This window comes from Taudactylus pleione, unplaced genomic scaffold, assembly GCF_031769625.1.
Source record: "Taudactylus pleione unplaced genomic scaffold, aTauple2 ptg000571l, whole genome shotgun sequence".
In the NCBI taxonomy this organism is placed as follows: domain Eukaryota; kingdom Metazoa; phylum Chordata; class Amphibia; order Anura; family Myobatrachidae; genus Taudactylus; species Taudactylus pleione.
This window is the reverse complement of record NW_028284973.1, coordinates 6743204-6764728: the sequence shown is the minus strand read 5'-3', so window position 1 is coordinate 6764728 and position 21525 is coordinate 6743204. Positions and strand designations below refer to the sequence as shown.

Below are 21525 nucleotides of genomic sequence, written 5' to 3'. Positions count from 1 at the left end.
CATACTGTACTGTAACCCACAGGTGCTGTAACACACACAGTGACACACATACTGTAACCCACAGGTGCTGTACCACATACACACAAATTGTAACCCACAGGTGCTGTAACACACACAGTGACACACATACTGTAACCCAGAGGTGCTGTACCACATACACACAAACTGTAACCCACAGGTGCTGTAACACATACACACGGTGACACACATACTGTAACCCACAGGTGCTGTAACACACACACAGTGACACACATACTGTAACCCATAGGTGCTGTAATACATACACACTGACACTTACTGTAACCCACAGGTGCTGTAACACATACACACGGTGACACATATTGTAACCCACAGGTGCTGTACCACTTACACACATACTGTAACCCACAGGTACTATAACTCATACACACGGTGACACACATACTGTAACCCATAGGTGCTGTAATACATACACACAGTGACACACATACTGTAACCCACAGGTGCTGTAACACACACACGGTGACACACATACTGTAACCCACAGGTGCTGTAACAGATACACATACTGTACTGTAACCCACAGGTGCTGTAACGCATACACACGGACACATACTGTAACCCACAGGTGCTGTAACACATACACACTGACACATACTGTACTGTAACCCACAGGTGCTGTTACACATACACACGGTGACACACATACTGTACTGTAACCCACAGGTGCTGTTACACATACACACGGTGACACACATACTGTAACCCACTGGTGCTGTAACACATACACACATACTGTACTGTAACCCACAGGTGCTGTAACGCATACACACGGTGACACATACTGTAACCCACAGGTACTGTAATACATACACACGGTGACACACATACTGTACTGTAACCTGCAGGTGCTGTAACACATACACACGGTGACACACATACTGTACTGTAACCCACAGGTGCTGTAACGCATACACACGGTGACACATACTGTAACCAAACAGGTGCTGTACCATATACACAAGGTGACACACATACTGTAACCCACAGGTGCTGTAACACATACTGTACTCTAACCCACAGGTGCTGTAACACACACCGTGACACACATACTGAAACCCACAGGTGCTGTAACACACACGGTGACACACATACTGTAACCCATAAGTGCTGTAATACATACACACAGTGACACACATACTGTAACCCACAGGTGCTGCAATACATACACAGGGTGAGACACACATACTGTACTGTAACCCATAGGTGCTGTAACACATACACACTGACATACTGAAACCCACAGGTGCTGTAACACATACACACGGTGACACACATACTGTAACTCACAGGTGCTGTAACACATACACACATACTGTACTGTAACCCACAGGTGCTGTAAAGCATACACACGGTGACACACTGTAACCCACAGGTGCTGTAACACATACTGTAACCCACAGGTGCTGTAACACATACACACTGCCACATACTGTACTGTAACCCACAGGTGCTGTAACGCATACACACGGTGACACATACTGTAACCCACAGGTACTGTAATACATACACACGGTGACACACATACTGTACTGTAACCTGCAGGTGCTGTAACACATACACACGGTGACACACATATTGTAACCCACAGGTGCTGTAACACATACACACGGTGAGACACACATACTGTACTGTAACCCACAGGTGCTGTAACTCATACACACGGTGAGACACACATACTGTACTGTAACCCACAGGTGCTGTAACGCATACACACGGTGACACATACTGTAACCCACAGGTGCTGTAACACATACACACGGTGAGACACACATACTGTACTGTAACCCACAGGTGCTGTAACACACACACGGTGATACACATACTGTAACTCACAGGTGCTGTAACGCATACACACGGTGACAAATACTGTACTGTAACCCACAGGTGCTGTAAAGCATACACACAGTGACACACATACTGTAACCCACAGGTGCTGTAACATATTACACACAGTGACACATACTGTAACCCATACACACGGTGACACATACTGTAACACACACACAGTGACACATACTGTAACCCACAGGTACTGTAATACATACACACGGTGACACATACTGTACTGTAACCCACAGGTGCTGTAACTATTACACACAGTGACACATACTGTAACCCACACACTTGGTGACACACATACTGTAACCCGCAGGTGCTGTAACACATACACACGGTGACACACATATTGTAACATACAGGAGCTGTAACACAGACACACATACTGTACTGTAACCCACAGGTGCTGTGACACACATACTGTAACCCGCAGGTGCTGTAACACATACACACGGTGACACACATATTGTAACATACAGGAGCTGTAACACATACACACATACTGTACTGTAACACATACACACGTTGGCACACATACTGGAACACATACACACGGTGACACACATACTGTAAGAAACAGGTGCTGTGACACATACTGTAACCCACAGGTGCTGTAACACATACACAGTGACACATACTGTAACCCACAGGTGCTGTAACACATACACACGGTGACACACATACTGTAACCCACAGGTACTGTAATACATACACAGTGACACAAATACAGTAACCCACAGGTGCTGTGACATACTGTAACCCACAGGTGCCGTAATACATACACACGGTGACACAAATACAGTAACACACAGGTGCTGTGACACATACTGTAACCCACAGGCGCTGTAATGCATACACATGGTGACACACATACTGTAATCCACAGGTGCTCTAACGCATACATCCAGTGACACACATACTGTACTGTAAGCCACAGGTGCTGTGACACACATACTGTAACCCACAGGTGCTGTAATACATACACACAGTGACACAAATACAGTAACCCACAGGTGCTGTGACACATACTGTAATCCACAGGTGCTGTAATACATACACACAGTGACACACATACTGTAACCCACAGGTGCTGTAATACATACACACGGTGACACACATACTGTAACCCATAGGTGCTGTAATACATACACACGGTGACACATACTGTAACCCATAGGTGCTGTAATACATACACAAGGTGACACACATACTGTAACCCACAGGTGCTGTACCACATACTGTACTGTAACCCACAGGTGCTGTAACACACACGGTGACACATACTATAACCCACAGGTGCAGTAATACATACACACGGTGACACATACTGTAACCCATAGGTGCTGTAATACATACACAAGGTGACACACATACTGTAACCCACAGGTGCTGTACCACATACATACGGTGAAGCACATACTGTACTGTAACCCACAGGTGCTGTAACACACACGGTGACACATACTATAACCCACAGGTGCAGTAATACATACACATGGTGACACAAATACAGTAACACACAGGTGCTGTGACACATACTGTAACCCACAGGCGCTGTAATGCATACACATGGTGACACACATACTGTAATCCACAGGTGCTGTAATACATACACACAGTGACACAAATACAGTAACCCACAGGTGCTGTGACACATACTGTAACCCACAGGTGCCGTAATACATACACACGGTGACACAAATACAGTAACACACAGGTGCTGTGACACATACTGTAACCCACAGGCGCTGTAATGCATACACATGGTGAGACATACTGTAATCCACAGGTGCTGTGACACATACTGTAACCCACAGTTGCTGTAGCACATACACACAGTGACACATACTGTAACCCATACACATGGTGACACATACTGTAACCCACAGGTGCTGTGACACATACTGTAACACACAGGTGCTGTAACACATACACACAGTGACACATACTGTAACCCATACACATGGTGACACATACTGTAACCCACAGGTGCTGTACCACATACACACATACTGTACTGTAACCCATACACACATACTGTACTGTAACCCATACACACATACTGTACTGTAACCCATACACACATACTGTACTGTAACCCATAGGTGCTGTAACACATACACACGGTGACACAAATACACACAAATTTAATTTGTTTTTATGTTTTCAGTATTTTGTTTTTCCCACTCAGCACCCCTTCTCTCCTCCACAATCACACAACTCTAAGCACCTACCAAGACTGTGGGAAGGGTCCAGTCCGTTTGCTTTACAATACAACCTATTGCTATTGATCAGATGGCCAGCTTAGAGCGATGGCGCCGTCCGCCATTTGTCCTCAACTCCTCTGATCCGGGGCAGAAGGTCCGACTATGAGTCGGAAGCAGTCGGCGCCAGCAGATTGTCTCCCTCTACAGCAGCTGGTTCCCAACCACGGTCCTCAAGGCACACTAACAGTCCAGGTTTTAAGGATAGCCATACTTGAGCACCGGTGTTTTACTTAGTATTCCAGTTATTTTGATTTAACCATCTGTGCTCAAGCATGGTTATCACTAACACCAGGAGGACTGGTGCCCTGAGGACCGAGGTTGGGAATGGCTGCTCTACCGTCACTATGAGGAGCACTGCTCAACAATTAAATGAAAAGGGGACAGGCTGAGGCGTATGGGAAAAGACTTTGGGTACATTTTAAATCGTTTAGTATACTACAGGTACGGTGCCTCAAACTGAACAAAGACACCCCCAAAATAAATAAAAACTAATGGGGACAATGATCAAAGCTTGGAGTGATAAAGTACCAACCAATCGGCTCCTACAGACTGTGCTGAAAAAAAAAAAAAACATCTCCCCCTAAAAACCTTACTCACAAGACCCTTGCATTCTGCACAATAGTTCTCTTACCCATACCTGTATAGACCAGTTTTATTTATTAATTATATTTGTGGTATAATTCAGGATGTCATAGTTTGATAATGAACACCTAGAAAATGTTAACAGTTTAGATAAGTGACAGTATAATACAGTGTTGTCACATATCCCAGTATACAGAAGGGACACTACGCTGCTGTTACTGTAGAATGTATATGTATGAATGTGTAGGTTTTCCTGAGCATCATCTGATTAAACACAACTTTGTGTATCAGTGATAGAGGATCTGTCATTGCAGCTATACAGACAAGCATGCAGGTAATACGGCCGCTGGGTCTGTTCAGACTAGCAATGTGCAGGTTCCATACATAGGAATATATTCTCAGGATGACGCACAGAAGATCCTCATCTGATAGATCATCCTGAGGTTCCATCATTTCCTTTTATTGCTGTGTGTCGGAGCAGGCTGAGCCCCATATATAAGCCTCCTCTATTCTCAGCCTTCTCACAAATGTAGCTCAGGTTTATCAGGGTCACTGACAAAAATCATTTCTGAAAAGATCCTTCAATTAACTTTTTTAAAATCAATCTACAGAGAATCTTATTGTCAGAGGTAAACATGACAGTGAATAATGATACCTTATGCCTTCTAAGTTTCTTGGAACATACAATATTTAGGGCTCAATTCAATTATCCGCAAATTACTTGCGGCCCCGAGTAGCGAAGCTCTATGCCGCAGTTACGGTACCTCCGGACTCGCAGATTTTTGCTCGCAGCCCAGTATGGCTGCGAGCAAAAATGTGCGAGTACAGGCCGCGGGTTTCTGTGGAAACTGTTTTGCAAGGATGACTTGCGCCCTTCGCAGGTGATTGAATAGACCCCTCAGCCTTGCTTTTTAATCTGCCCACCATAAAAGATACCATACAATAATATTTCACTTCTCTACAGCGAGCGTACAGTGTGCACAATCCTACTGATAATCCAAATTGTTGGTTAAAGCATTTAAGATCACAGAAAAAAGATTCTCTGCAATGTGAAACACAGACACACATATACATACAGTATAATGTGTATATATATATATATATATATATATATATACATATATATATATATATATACACACACACACACAAAGAGAAATATATATATATATATATATATATATATATATATATACATACATACATACCCGTCAGGTCCATTAATATTGGGACATTGACAGAATTTTCAGATTTTGGCCTCTATTCACCACCACAATGGCTTTGAAATTAAACAAACAAGATGTGCTTTAACTGCAGACCTTCAGATTTAATTTGAGGGTAATTACATCCAAATCAGGTGAACGGTGTAGGAATTACAACGGTTTCTATATGTGCCCACTTTTTAAGTGGCCAAAAGTAATGGGACTATCAACTCAAAAGCTATTTCATGGACAGGTGTGGGTTATTCCCTCGTTATTTCATTATCAATTAAGCAGGTAAAAGGTCTGGAGTTGATTCTAGGTGTGACATTTGCATTTGGAATCAGTTGCTGTCGACTCTCGATATGAGATCCAAAGAGCTGTCACTATCAGTGAAGCAAGCCATCATTAGGCTGAAAAATCAAAACAAACCCATCAGAGAGATAGCAAAAACATTAGGTGTGGCCAAATCAACTGTTTAGAACATTCTTAAAAAGAAAGAACGCACTGGAGAGCTCAGCAACACCAAAAGACCCGGAAGACCACGGAAAACAACTGTGGTGGATGACAGAAGAATTATTTCCCTGGTGAAGAAAAACCCCTTCACAACAGTTGGCCAAATCAAGGACACTCTCCAGGAGGTAGATGTATATGTGTCAAAGTGAATAATCAAGAGAAGACTTCACAAGAGTGAATATAGAGGGTTCACCACAAGATGCAAACCATTGGTGAGCCACAAAAACAGGAAGACCAGATTAGAGTTTACCAAACAACATCTAAAAAAGCCATTACAGTTCTGGAACAACATCCTATGGACAGAAGAGACAAAGATCAACTTGTACCAGAGTGATGGGAAGAGAAGAGTATGGAGAAGGAAGGGAACTGCTAATGATCCAAAACATACCACCTCATCAGTGAAGCATGGTGGTGGTAGTGTCGTGGCGTGGGCATGTATGGCTGCCAATGGAACTGGTTCCCTTGTATTTATTGATGATGTGACTGCTGAGCAGCAGAATGAATTCTGAAGTGTTTCGGGCAATATTATATGCTCATATTCAGTCAAATGCTTCAGAACTCATTGGACAGCGCTTCACAGTGCAGATGGACAATGACCCGAAGCATACTGCAAAAGCAACCAAAGAGTTTTTTAAGGCTAAAAAGAGGAATGTTATGCAATGGCCAAGTCAATCCCCTGACCTGAATCCGATTGAGCATGCATTTCACTTGATGAAGACAAAACTGAAGGGAAAATGCCCCAAGAACAAGCAGGAACTGAAGACATTTCCAGTAGAGGCCTGGCAGAGCATCACCAGGGATGAAACCCAGCGTCTGGTGATGTCTATGCGTTCCAGACTTCAGGCTGTAATTGCCTGCAAAGGATTTGCAACAAAGTATTAAAAAATGAAACTTAGATTTACGATTGTTTAGTTAGTCCCATTACTTTTGGCCCCTTAAAAAGTGGGAGGCACATATAGAAACCGTGATTCCTACACCGTTCACCTGATTTGGATGTAATTACCCTCAAATTAAATCTGAAAGTCTGCAGTTAAATCACATCTTGTTTGTTTCATTTCAAAGCCATTGTGGTGGTGAATACAGGGAAAAATATTAAAATTCTGTCAATGTCCCAATATTTATGGACATACACTATAATATATATATATATATATATATATATACACACACACACACACACACACACACACATACACATACGAACAACAAACAGCATACAGAGCACCGCTATCTTCTAATGCCCGCAATGCCACAATCTATACCCCAGTGATCACTTATTGGATAATTTGTACTGATGGAAGTCATTATTCAGATAATTTCAGTGAACGGAACAGTACCAAACCTGCAATATGGGAGATCAGTGTCAAGCTAATCACAACTGACTTGTAGCAATCAGAGAAATTGAAATTAAATTGTCCAGAGTCTGCGCTCACTAATGGTTTGGGACAGTAACAGAAACCACGGTCACCGTCGTATGTGACAGGAGGTGGCCTAGAGCTGCGTGATCTACACAAAGGCCACAGAGGACTGTTTTGCCACAGGAAAATGTCCTCTGCAATCAGTTGTGTCTATCTGACGTGCGGCTGATTGAATGTGTGCTGTGCATATTACATTGTCCTGTTATTGTACTTTCGTTTCTTGTTGCCTGAGATATATTTTCTGTGCAGTTAAGGGTTATTTATTAAGACGGCCTTTCCAAAAAATTATATTTTGCAGAACATCCCGGCTATGCAACAACAGCTTAATGCAGGAAAGGTAAAAAATGTGAAAGACTTCTCCGATACCCCCAGGATGTACAATGTACTGTGATCAGTACCTCTGGAGTGTAATCAATTTAAAGATTACACTCAAATACACTGAAGTGTCAAAAGTCATGGGATAGCAGTACTGGAGGTAATGGTAGGTGGCGCCACCGTATTATGACGTCATGGAAATCCTAGACCTGCATCTGTTGTAATCTGACATCTCGTATGTTAGTTTGAACACCGGCTAAGCTACTCATTGCAAGGCGATGCAAATTATTGGAGTTCGAAAGGGGCATGATAATGGGTGCCCAATTGACACAGTGGGCGGAATTCAATTGATTATTCCCCCCTTCGCACCCGACGGAGCTATTCTATTGTTGCTCCTGTCGGGTGCGATCAGCTGCTAGTGCTCAATTTCAGCTCGCAGCCCCAGAGGGGTGCGGGCAGAAATTGGCGAAAAGTGTCCTGTTTGGGCGCCCAAACGGCACTTTTCGCGATCGCGCCCAGCACTTTGGTCGGGGTTAGCCGTTTTACGCGGCTAAACCCGACCACTTTGGGTGCAATCAGCGTGAAACACTGGCACAATTGAATAGCGGCCCGCGATCTCCTGTCACTTTAGACGGGAGATGCGGGCCGCGAAATCAATTGAATTCCGCCCAATGACAGAATATTCCAGAATGATGTCATTAGTCCCAAGTTGTCCAGTAATTGGTTCGAGGAGCATTCTGACGAATGGTGTGGCCACCACGTTCGCCCGACATGAACCCAATCAATTATTTATGGGACATGGTGGAGAGGTTCGTTTGCACCCAAAATCCTGGACCTACAAATATCAGGGAGCTGTGTGAAGCTATCCAGGTAGCATGGATCAACATCTCTCAAGAGGTCTTCAGTCCAGTTGTGGAATCGGTGCCATGTCGGCTTGCTGCATTTCGTAAGGCGAGAGGGGGTCCTGCACGATACTAGGCATCTTCAGTATATAATGAGGGAGATTGCGTTACTAATTAAGTTCCAATTTCATCAGCATCACTTCTGTGTTTTGTTTGGGGGCTTGCGACGAGACCCTTGTGGTAGGGTCTCATCCGTCGCAAGCCCCAGTGAGCTTCCGGCTCTAATAGAGCCAGAAGCTCGCCAGTGACATCACTCATGATGTCAGTGGGGCCGCCCCCAAACGTCAGGCGTTCCTTCGGGAATGCCTCCGTTTGGCCAGCCACCCCCCCCCCCGACCCGCCTACCAAACAAGGCGAGTTGTTGATCAACATCGACAGCCGCCCCTTTTAGGATGAGAGTGTGATTTCTCGCGCGTGCGCACTGCCCGGCCATCGACCTGTTTGCACGCGCTAAGTGCTCGTGAGCGGGTCTGAATCAGGCCCAGAGAACATAGGCATGCTGCATATCAGTTTAATCAGCAGAAGCCGATTGTGCTACCTAGTCAGATCGTTGTGCGAATGAGACATATTTGAAGGTATACAAGATGCACAAAAAGACGCTTGGCGCTACAAAGTCACACTGAGCTCCCGACTTGTAGTGCACGGACGATAGATGTGGCCACATCTGTAATGACATCCGCACCCTCGTGACAGATGGGAAGAGCAATTCAACAGAGTACGCTATAAGCGCTTATCAGGACTGAGCCTCTGTTGCCTGTAAGGTATAGCACTGTGAGAAGCTTATCGCACCTCAGTAAGACTGACAAGAGAGCTCTGGGAGCAGCAAAACGCTTGTGGTGGGGAGACAGCAGCCGTACAGGATGGTGACCAGTGATGGCGGATTATTCTGCACCATCACAGTAACTAGGTTAAGTCCAATAATAAGAATATTTTTTTGTTTATACATTCCTCACTTTATATTAATGCTAGACAAACAAAGCAAGAAAAAAATTAAAAATTAAAAATAAAAAATCTAGGGTTACAGTCGCTTTATTTGCAATCTAAGTGTAACCGTTAATGTGAATAGGTTTTATTTTACGGATGGAATAGATATACAGCCGCATTTCTTACTGGTGCATTATACATGACTATTCATAAAAAACAAGTGGCCACTTACCTGCCATAGTGGAAATTCCTAGAATGGCCCCAATGTGGAATTCTATCTGTGTTCCCTGCAATCAGAACACACTCATGTTTAGGATTCACCAACCACCAAAATAGAAATAGAAATGAATTGGTCTTGATATAAGTGCTATTAAGCATATATACATATCACAATAAAAAGGGACAATAAGCTGATTTATGTACCCAACACTTTATTGAATACATCATACTTTACCTGACAAGTGCAGGTGTAATAATAATAAAAGCATACATAACTGCATGTGAAGTACATAAAAGACAACAGAAAACAATGGGGCTCTTGAGTTGAACATAAAAAAAAAATAAGCAAAGCCGTAAAATGCATTTATGTACCTTCTGCCATGCCGGAAGAGGCGCTTTTAGCATTTGCTTGTGGTATGAATAAGAATGTCAACATGTGGACAGTGACCATATCGATATATATCAGTCTACACGGATGACATGTCAAAATCATAGAATGTCACGAACGGTGTAATAGTTAGCATTACTGCCTCACAGCACTGAGGTCTGGAGTTTGATTCCCACCACGGCCCTAGCTGTGTAGAGTTTGTATATTCTCCCTGTGCTGGTTTCATTCCAAAATCCAAAATATACGGTCTGTTAATTGGCTCCCAACAAAAAAATTAACCCTAATATGTGTAAGTGTGTGAGCATGTGATAGGGAACATAGAGTGTAAGCTCTACTGGGGCAGGGACTGATGTGAATGGGCAAATATTCTCTGTAAAGCGCTGTGGAATATGTGTGCACTATATAAATAGCTGATGATAATAATGTCAACCTAACGTCCCTGGTGGCCCAGCGGTCACTTCCCTGGTCCCGGTGGCTGCAGCTTGGCTTACGGGACCCAGCGGACATGTGACTGTCAATGCCCGAGACCTAAGGGACTGGCCATTTTGGGAAATACGTTAGTGCCTAACCCGTCAGCATTCGGAGGGTGTCGACATGGTGCCTGGTAACATGATGAACCATGTCGAGTTGATATTATGGTATTTATTATTGTGTTCTTCAAATATTCAAAAAAAAAAAAAGGAAAAAACAAAACAATTGTACTTTTTTTGTAACTTTACATGCTCCCGGCCACTTTATTATCTGATGTGTACTGTAATGTGTATGCATGGTATACTGATATTTAAGCTTTTTTTGTCCTCCGATTGTATTCTGGGCACAGCTGTTGCTACTTTTTTCCCTGCATTGCTCACTGTCCACGTATTGTATGTACTCTCCATTGTACATAACTAGCAAGATGCGCATCTCTTCCAAAACGCATTTTACATTTACAAATAGTGTCCAACCCAGCATCAGTCCTACCGGGTCTATCCTTAAAGGAGAGAACTGCCCAAAAGGTTTGCGGTCATAATCCCGACCGCGGGGAATATGGTGTTCAGAATGCCGACGCCGGGATCCCGAAGGTAAGTATTGGGTTAGGTACTAGGGGGAGGGTTAGGTTTAGGCTGTGGGGAGGGAGGGTTAGGTTTAGGCACTGGGAGATTAAGTTTAGGCTTCGGGGAGGGAGGGTTACAACACAACACCGACTAACAGGTGTCGGCATCCTAAACCTGTCGGGATGTTGGCGTCAGGATTCTGACCACCGGGATCCTGGGCACTGGCATCCTGTACCCAACCCCGCCCAAAACTATAAATATATACAGTACCAGTCAAAAGTTTGGCCACACCTTCTCATTCAATGGTTTTTAGTTTATTTAAATTATTTTCAACATAGTAGATTAATACTGAAGCCATGAAAACTATGAAAGAGCACATATGGAATTATGTTGTAAACAAAAACAGTGTTAAACAAATCAAAATAGGTTTTATATTTTAGATTCCTCAAAGTAGCCCCCTTTTGCTTGGATGACCGCTTTGCACACTCTTTGCATTCTCTCAATCAGCTGCATGAGCTAGTCTCCTGGAACGGTTATGAATTAGCAGATGTGCCTTGTGAAGAGTCAATCTGTGCAATTACTTGCCTTCTTAATGTGTTTGAGACCATCAGTTGTGTTCTGCAGAGGTAGGGTTAAGGCCCCCATACATACATCAGCAAACGATTGTGGCAATCCTGCAACTTGCAATCGATTGTGTCTAAAAATCTGCAATGTATGGGGCCTCGCAGATCGCAGATTGCAACCACAAAGTGATTGGAATTGTTTAATCATCTTGTCCTACATGTTGGATGTCGCAGATGGATTGGGGCTGTAGATTGCTAGTGTATGGAGATGATCAGCAGATCTGCAGACCGTTGCCAGTAAAATGATGGAGCCTTTCAAGATTGGCCAATCTGTGTTTGCTGCAATCGATCTGCAAATCACTGAAACAGATCTGTAGTGTATGGGTGCAGATTGCTAGATTGGGAAATCCTAAAATAGGGCAATAAATCTTCAAATTGTTCAATTGTGGTTTTCAGATTGCTGATGTATGGGGGCCTTAAGGAGTAGAAACATAAATTTCTACCTTTTATCACTGGCTGCAATTTTCTGTTATACCATTGAGGCTTCTCCGTGTGTATATGGGTCCTAAGATCACCTAGCACTAGGTCAGACATCTCTCTGCTCTGCCGACAGCCTCTGACAATTGTCTCCCTGCCCTCTTGTCTTTAAGAACGTCTGCTTAAAGTCTCGCTAAGCTGAACAAGCACAAATCAATTCAGCAAAAACAAAAGCGTTATACGCGTGAGGGCATGTTAGATAGTGAACGGAGGAGAGGAACTTTCATACACAGCCCCCAGGGGGCGCCATATTAAGAGAACAAAATGGCACCAAACATGAATTAGAGACCTATTTCTGCAAAGGCCAAGAGCAGACACAACTAGTAGGTAAGATACTGTGGTAAAGAGCATAGTAAATAAATCAGCACTATATTAAGGTTGTATTTGTATTTTTGATGAAAGACAATAGGTTATTTAGTTTTTAATATATAACCCTTGCATTGTGCATACTTGCCCAGGATATGTCAATGTCCACAAATCATTGTATCAGTATAATAATGCTTTGCTTTCCATAATACAACATTGTCAATCAAGTATCAGGCCAGAGCTTTGGGATATCCCTTGTAAGCGAAGATTTTTGATTAAGTCTCCTGTGTTTCAGCGCAGGGGTGCAGAGATAAAGGTTCTGTGCTGGATAAATGTGCGCAGGTACTTATCAGGCACAAAAACACGGCAAAACGGAACCAATATTTACCCAGGAAACATGTATTTCCTGCACGCTCGCTTGTTGCCATCACACTGATGCTGAGACGCACTTACACGCTGCCTAAAACCCCTCTGTTGTCCAGGATACTGACCAACGATCGACAGGTAATGGACCGTTGTGATAACAAGCCCAGGCAAGTGGCGGAGCCAAGCCCTCTGACGCAGAATGATGTAAAACAGGGGAATGCAACAACAAGTGGCTCTCCAGCTGTAGTGGAACTACACATCCCAGCAGTGGAGGATCCAGAGGGAGGGGGAGTTAGGAATCAGGACAATCCCCCTCCCCCATAACACTTCCTTCCTGCCCACTACTGCCGTCTTCTATGGCAGCGCAGCAGTGCCCACTACTGCCGTCTTCTATGGCAGTGCAGCAGTGCCCACTACTGCCGTCTTCTATGGCAGTGCAGCAGTGCCCACTACTGCCGTCTTCTATGGCAGAGCAGCTATAGCTGACAGCGGTAGTGGGCAGGAGGGAAGTGTTATGGGGGGGTTCACCTTGATCGTCCCCCCCAGGATCTGCCACTGCAATCCATCATGCCCTGCCAATGGTTTGCTATTAGAGATATGTTAATCCTGTGGCAGGACATGCTGGGATGTGTAGTTTCACAACAGCGGGAGAGCCACATGTTGAATCACCCCTGATGTAAAGGAACAGGTTCTCCATGATCCCTGATGCTAGCTGCCAGGCCAGCAGCTTTTCCACTAGCCCTAAAATAAAGGCGCCAGCCATTATTTGCCCTGCCCTGCCCTGGTCATATACATATGGATGCTGGCTTTCAGTTCTGCCATCTTCGATTTCTGAAAAGTCAATGAAAAAGTAAATACAGGTGTGTCCACGTACATATTACTTCCTTGCGCATTAAACAGCCCTTCTAGTCTCGCCATGCTGTGGCGCGAGCGATGAGGATAGAACACGCAAGCAGCTCCTGCTGATTAAAATGATATGCGGCAGCCTACATTCTGTGTGCCACTGCGGGTGCACGCAAAACGCCACGTTACAGTGTCACAGCTGCATATCATTTTAATCAGCGGTAGCTACTTATGCGTCGCTTTGCGAATAAGATGCATTTGAAGGTAAAAAAGTTGCATGAAAAGACGCTCTGCGCTACCGAGTCGCACGTCGCTCACGCTTTATGTTTAACGCGACTTGCAGCGCAAGGAGGTAAGATGTATGTGCACACATCCGTATGAGATGTAACCGGTCACTACCCACCAGCCAAATACATGCGTCTTAAACGGTTAAGGTTTTGTTTGTCGAGTTTAAAATTTGGTTCTGTAGTTGCATCCGTATACAACAACACTAATCTTTATTTTTGGACTACCATAATTACTACTGAATCTGTCTCCTTCCTGCCATTGGTAGATCACCAGGATTAAGACTTGCCAGGAGGAATCATCCGATAATACAATATTGTAACTTTAAAAAAAAAAAAAGGGGGGGGGGGGGGCTCTATAGTTTTAGACCCTTTCCTTGACTTACAAAATCGTCCCCCCTCTTTGTAGAAAAGGTGAGAGCTGTCCTCAGTACCCTTCCCATTAACCAAACCTGGGAGCAGCCATACTGCCTTGCGTCTCCCTTATCTTTCAAACACTCTGTCCAGCCCCCCACAGTAGAGATGAACAGCTATTAGCTTCACATGTAATGGTTGATAGACCTCCTGTATTTCCTAAGGGGTGGGCAGAGCATCCCCCTGATAAATCAGCTATTTATGGAACAAATGGCGATGATGAGGACATCATTTCCGATGAGCTACTGAACGAGAAAGCGATGACTCCCAGTAGTGGCAGAGATTGTGAGTGTACGGTGACATTGGGTAATGGAGAACGACAGCGATTTGTCAAACTGACGGGTTAGCGAGCGTTTGATGGGTGTAGCACTTTTTGATGGATGTGCACTGTCTCTCAAAAGTCTGAATGTTGCACATTTTAAAGGCACGCAGGACTGGTTCTCCCACTGGGTACTCTGGAGTGCAGCTCGAGTCTCAGGAATATAGAATATTAGTAAATACAACATACTGCGGGGTGGGGGGATTATTACTAGATACAAATCAAACCCAATACTTTTCTTTTTTTTTTTAGTTGTCATAGCGATGATCTACTCGTTACCTGTCCATCAGTCTTCATGAAAGTGCATCTAAATTAATACCGTCCCGGGGATGTTATTGATGTGACAAAATAACCCTGCAAAAAAGGACACTTGGCAGTAACATGAGGAATCTCTTTTCAACCAGCGTTTGACTGAATATAAAGATAGCTCGTTCCCTTTACAGCAATGGACACTGTTGTTGTTCTCATGGGGATATATAGATCTTTAGGCATCTTTTCATTTACCAAAATGTTACGGTGTTCCGTTCATGCTGGCATCAGCAAGTTATATGCGCTCGCTGCTATTACTGGTAACAGAGCAGCTACCCCCCTTCCCGCTGGTATATGGGCACCCATGACATGCAGAGATTGCTGGGCTAGCACAGATACATAGGACCAGGGGTACAGGACAGATATACTACAGTCCTTATACAGCAGTGGTATCTCGGCCTCATGGCTGGCCGCGGGCGTGGGGACCCTGGAGCGGGACCCGGCTACATGCAGTGGTCACACAGACTGCCATCAAGTCGCCGGATTCATTCTGCCACTGGAGCTCTTAGTTTCACGAGGGAGACTTGATCCAATCTAGACAATGTGGGAGACCAAACCTTCACAGGTCGAGGAGTAGCCTATTGCAAGCAATCAGATAATAGCTATTATTTATCATAAAAGTACAGTTTATAAAATGATAGGCAGCAGCTGATTGGTTGCTATGGGCACGGAGCCTCAATATTGTTGACAGATAAGTGCGACTTTGCGTTAACACTTTTTTTTGGGGGGGGGAGGGAAACAAGAGTAGAATGCATGTTGTTTTTTTGGTAGGGTGGGTTATGGATTTGCGGAGAGACTTTATAGCCTGAACAGGTGTCTTCCACCAGCGCACGACCACAAATATATTGCGTTCCCCCTCCCAGAAATATGTTCTGCAGAAATTCATGGAATCGTCCCCAAATGCCGCAATGTTTTACTTTACTGTCCCTTTAGTTCAGGGGTCAGGGAACTTTTTTACCTTTTACCCCAAAATATATTTAGATACGCCGACGTTACCCCCTTGATTTGAAAGGAAGGAAATCATAAAGTAGTGCCCCCATAGTTATGCCCCTGTAGTAGTGCCCCCTATAATGCCCCTGCAGCAGTGCCGCTTGTAAAAAAAAAAAACACTTAACTTAATCCCGGCTCCTGCATCCGCCACCGTCCTGTCCGCCCGGCTGCTCCCCGAAACTATGGGAGAGACGTCATGATGTCTCTCCCATAGTGCGCATGGAGAGGGGCGGAAGCTGGAGATCAGAAGAGAACTCCAGCCTCCGGCTAACGCGGCGCTGCAGGGAAGGCGCCGGGCGCACGCTGGTAATAACATCTCAGCGGGCGTCCGGCTTAGAGCCTCCCTGCGGCACAGCCGGGCATGCATATGAATCATTCTATATTATAGAATGATTCATATGCATGCCCGGTTGTCCGTCCATTACCCCCAGGAATTTCATTTTTACCCCATGTGGGGTAACTTACCCCTGTTCCCTGACCACTGGTTTAGTTGATATCATTCAAGCAACTGTCTTTGCACAGTGATTGAATGTCATATGCACGCTGCCTAAGGTGGCTGTAGGAGGTCCACACTAATCATGCCTGACATTTGCCAGCCCGTCCCTTCCCTCCAAGGGTGACCTTCCAAAGAGAAAGTCAATTGTGTTACTAAAAGAAGCATTGAAGGAATAGAGGTACGAGCCAGGAGGCGCTCAGCCCACAGCTGCTAGGAGGACTCACATGTATGACCACATCCAGCAGGGCGTACTTGCTACTGAACGGTTTATAGGAGACCATTACTAAATGTTTATCTGTTTATTTTAAATGTTTAAATGTGTATCTATGTAAATACTCTAAAGGCAGATGTATGAAATTTGTTTCATAGGGGGAGATTTCTCAAATTATGGAGGTGGCTATTCAATTAGATTTTTAGCCATGCTAATTAATGCACGGCCAATATAGCAATTCAAATGTTTTGGGCGCCCAATTAGATCGTGTTTAACGGCTAAACACGTGTAAAGTCCTGGTTAGACCAAACCACTGACTTATGGCCTATTTCTGCTTGCCAGCTCAGGAAAGTGCGAGCAGAAATGCTGACGCCGGTGGCTGTCACGCTGGGATTGAGCAACAATTGAATTGCTCCGTCCGGCGCCCCTTAGTCAGAGCCGCCGGCGAAAACTATTGAATCGCTCCCTTGGAGAGAGAAAAAGTGGAGAAAGATATAGTACCAACCAATGCGCTTCTAATGCTGCGTACACACTAAACGGTGTGTACCCAGCACCATGTCATTCGCGGGTCCCGGCATCGGCATGGCCCCCGCTGATATCGTCCGTCGGACCTGCATGCAGGTCAGACGGGCAATGTCGCTGACGACATGTGGGAGTGCACATTGTCAGTGACCTAGCGGGCACACGCTGGCCGATGTGACGGATATGTCGTCCGACATATAGTCTAGTGTGTACCCGGCTTTACTGTAATTTTTCTATCACAGCTTGTAAAAGAAGCTGACTGGTTGGTACTTTGGGGTGGAGATGTACTAAGCCTTAGAGAGAGATAAAGCACAAACTAATCATCTCTTAATTGTCATTTTTCAAACACAGACGGTAACATGGCAGTTAGGAGCTGGTTGGTCGGTACTTTATCTTTCTTCATTTTATCTCTCACCAAGGCTTAGTACATCTCCTCCCTGATCTTTCTCCATTTTATCTCTCGCCAAGGCTTAGTACATCTCTCTGATAGATAGGCAACCGGAATGAGACACCATAAGTCTGCCATGGACCCTGCTCTTTCGACTTCCAATAACAGCAACAGTATCAGGTAACTGGATCAATCATGATGCTTTTGTGTCAATAAAACAACCACGAGGGCTAATAATGATACTACTGAAACTAAAAAGAACATACAGTAATTAGATATACACTCAATGGCCAATTTATGAAGTACACCTAATCCTCCCGCTGCCCAACTCTAGTCCTCCCCTACCTCAGCCTAACCCGTAACCCCCCGCTTCCTAACCCTCCCCTCCCGCAGCCTAAACCTAGCCCTCCCACTGCCCAACTCTAGCCCTCCCCTACCTCAGCCTAACCCCTAACCCTTCCGCTGCCTAACCCTCCCCTCATCACGATCGTAGTGATGCCGGGCGTCGCGAGCGGACAGCCGCGGGGGGAGGGTTAGGTTTAGGGCTCCAGGGGGGGACTTAAGTTAGGCACCCCCCAGAGATGGTTAGGGTTAGGCTAGGGGGAGGAGGGTTAGGCACCCCCGGGGGGGACTTAGGGTTAGGCACCCCCCCGGGGGACTTAGGGTTAGGCAGCGGGGAAGCGGGTGGTTAGGGTTAGGCACTTAGAGGGGGGATTAGGGTTAGGCACTTGGGGGGGAAGTTAGGGTTAGGCACCCCTAAGGAGGGTTAGGGTTAGGGGGGTTAGGTTAGTGGATACTTACCTATCCACGATCGGGATATCCAGTGCTGTCGGGCTTCCGCTGCGCCACACTCTGCTCCTGTCGGGCTGACGGGAATCGAACCGCCGGCCATGCCGCCGACGGTATATCATACCCATTCCGGGATCAGAGCAGGCTAGGATGTAGAGGAGTCGTCAGTGCAGGCCGGGACGGACACAGGCAAAGCAGTCACCGCAGGCGACACTCAGCACATGCACTCCTGTGTATATGAACACCGCAATACTATAGGCACGAATTTCCGCCGAAGCTGATGAGGATCTGCTTACTCCCTCACTGCAAAATCTAGTAGCCAGGTAGCAAAATCTGGTAGCCATGGCGACCTGGCCCCAGGGATTTGTCGAGCCCTGGCCTAACCCCTAACCATCCCGCAGCCTAACCCTAAACCTCCTGTCCCACTGCCTAACAATGCCATCCCGCTGCCTAACCCTCCCCTCCCGCAGCCTAACCCTAAACCTCCTGTCCCACTGCCTAACCCTGCCATCCCGCAGCCTAACCCTAAACCTCCTGTCCCACTGCCTAACCCTGCCATCCCGCAGCCTAAACCTTACCTCCCGCAGCCTAAACCTAAACCTCCTGTCCCACTGCCTAACCCTGCCATCCCGCAGCCTAACCCTCCCCTCCCGCAGCCTAACCCTAAACCTCCTGTCTCACTGCCTAACCCTGCCATCCCGCAGCCTAACCCTAAACCTCCTGTCCCACTGCCTAACCCTATACCTCCTGTCCCACTGCCTAACCCTGCCATCCCGCAGCCTAACCCTCCCCTCCTGCAGCCTAACCCTAAACCTGCTGTCCCACTGCCTAACCCTGCCATCCCGCAGCCTAACCCTAAACCTCCTGTCCCACTGCCTAACCCTAAACCTCCTGTCCCACTGCCTAACCCTGCCATCCCGCAGCCTAACCCTCCCCTCCCGCAGCCTAACCCTAAACCTCCTGTCCCACTGCCTAACCCTGCCATCCCGCTGCCTAACCCTGCCATCCCGCTGCCTAACCCTAAACCTCCTGTCCCACTGCCTAACCCTGCCATCCCGCAGCCTAACCCTGCCCCTAGTGCCTAACCCTCCCCCTAACAGTTACCTCCGCTATCTGTTGGGATTCTGACAGTCGGGATGCCACTGTCTGTATTGTGACTGTCAGCATCCTGACTGTCGGGATAATGACTACATCCCGTTTGCACAGTTACTTTTGCACCAGTTTTCAACCTGCATCATGAATTCTGGAGACTTAGCGAGTCATGCAGCCCTATAACATATACTCTGCTCTATAAACACGAGGCAATAATTATGACGCGGACGCTGCCATTAGACGGAGCACAGCGAAGACCAGCAGAAGAGTTGTTTATGCAGAGTAAAGTAATAAATAACCATTGCACTGACACAGAATATCCCATCTGCAATGGAACGGAGAAAAGGCTGTCGCCGCATAGCCCCAACGAGGCAAGGGGAAGCTCTTCCGTCAACTACCTCTCTCCCATAATGCCTTGCTACAGACCACAGACTTCAGCCGATGAGGCCAGGCCTATTAGTCATATCTGCATTGCCTGGAGAACAAGCTGAAGCCCAATAAAGCAGGACTGACCTGACAAATCATAAAATTCAGTTACATGCAAATTCCTAAGAGCCCATTTAGCAACAAGGTAAATGTTTCACATATTAGCCATAAAAATAATAACAAATATAATAACAGTTTTCTCACCGCAGCAATCATTATTGCGTTATCCAAGAAGCCAAACCCTATGAATGGCAGTGCATTGTGGACGAAGACTGGAAGACAAAGCGGGAAAATCAGAAGTCACAATGGGGAAAAAAAAAGTGTCATCTGCTTATTAAACAAAAAACAGTCTATTATAAAGTCCCAGTGCAGGACTTATAGCCCATCAGGAGGCAGGCCAGGAAAGGTGCATTGTATATTGTACATTACAAACAAATGATGAACAATACAGGAACTTCGCTTTGAGTTATAACAGCTATGACCTGTATCCCAGCCTGCGATCTTGGTGCTAGGTGATCAGTTTATGTCCCAATACGGCATTTAGACTGAGATTCTGGAAATTAATCAGTGATGTTACTATTTTCTAATGGATCACCTGAGTTTTGGTTCATGTTATACTGGGAACAAAAAAAATAAACCCCCATTCTGAAAATAAAACGAGCCTTCCATAGGAAATGTGGAGGATACTGATAAGTGGCTTAGCCGCAGCTCAGGGCAGTCGGTGCTGTAAGAACCTTAATCCAAATCGCACCAGATAAATGATCATCATCCCAAAAATCGCTGAGTTTTCCGGCTTGGTAAACAGAGGATAAAACCCAGCACCACCGCTTTTAACGTGTCCCTATCGTGTGATCTTCCGAGTCACGTGTGCGCAGAAAATGAAATACATCATAGAATACAATTGGCCAAACTCGTTTATTTTGTCCCTTGCAGAAAACTAAATGACAAACTGCACAGAAACAAGAATCTAAATATCATGACATTTCGTGCTGGGTGACCTTTAAAAGTATAATCCATTTTTCATTACA

The 21525-nt window shown here is 45.4% G+C and overlaps 1 protein-coding gene across 2 annotated transcripts in view; it reads right to left on the bottom strand.

Annotated features, from left to right (window-relative positions):
* The window catches only part of TMEM65 (transmembrane protein 65), a 92453-nt gene that overhangs the window by 11695 nt on the left and 59233 nt on the right, over nt 1-21525 (bottom strand). For both annotated transcript variants that reach the window (XM_088453108.1, XM_088453109.1), the window contains 2 exons: nt 20702-20769; nt 10234-10288 (listed from right to left, as the gene is read on the bottom strand). In XM_088453108.1, coding sequence (XP_088309234.1) covers nt 10234-10288; nt 20702-20769 — 123 coding nt within the window. The remainder of the gene's footprint in view (nt 1-10233; nt 10289-20701; nt 20770-21525) is intronic.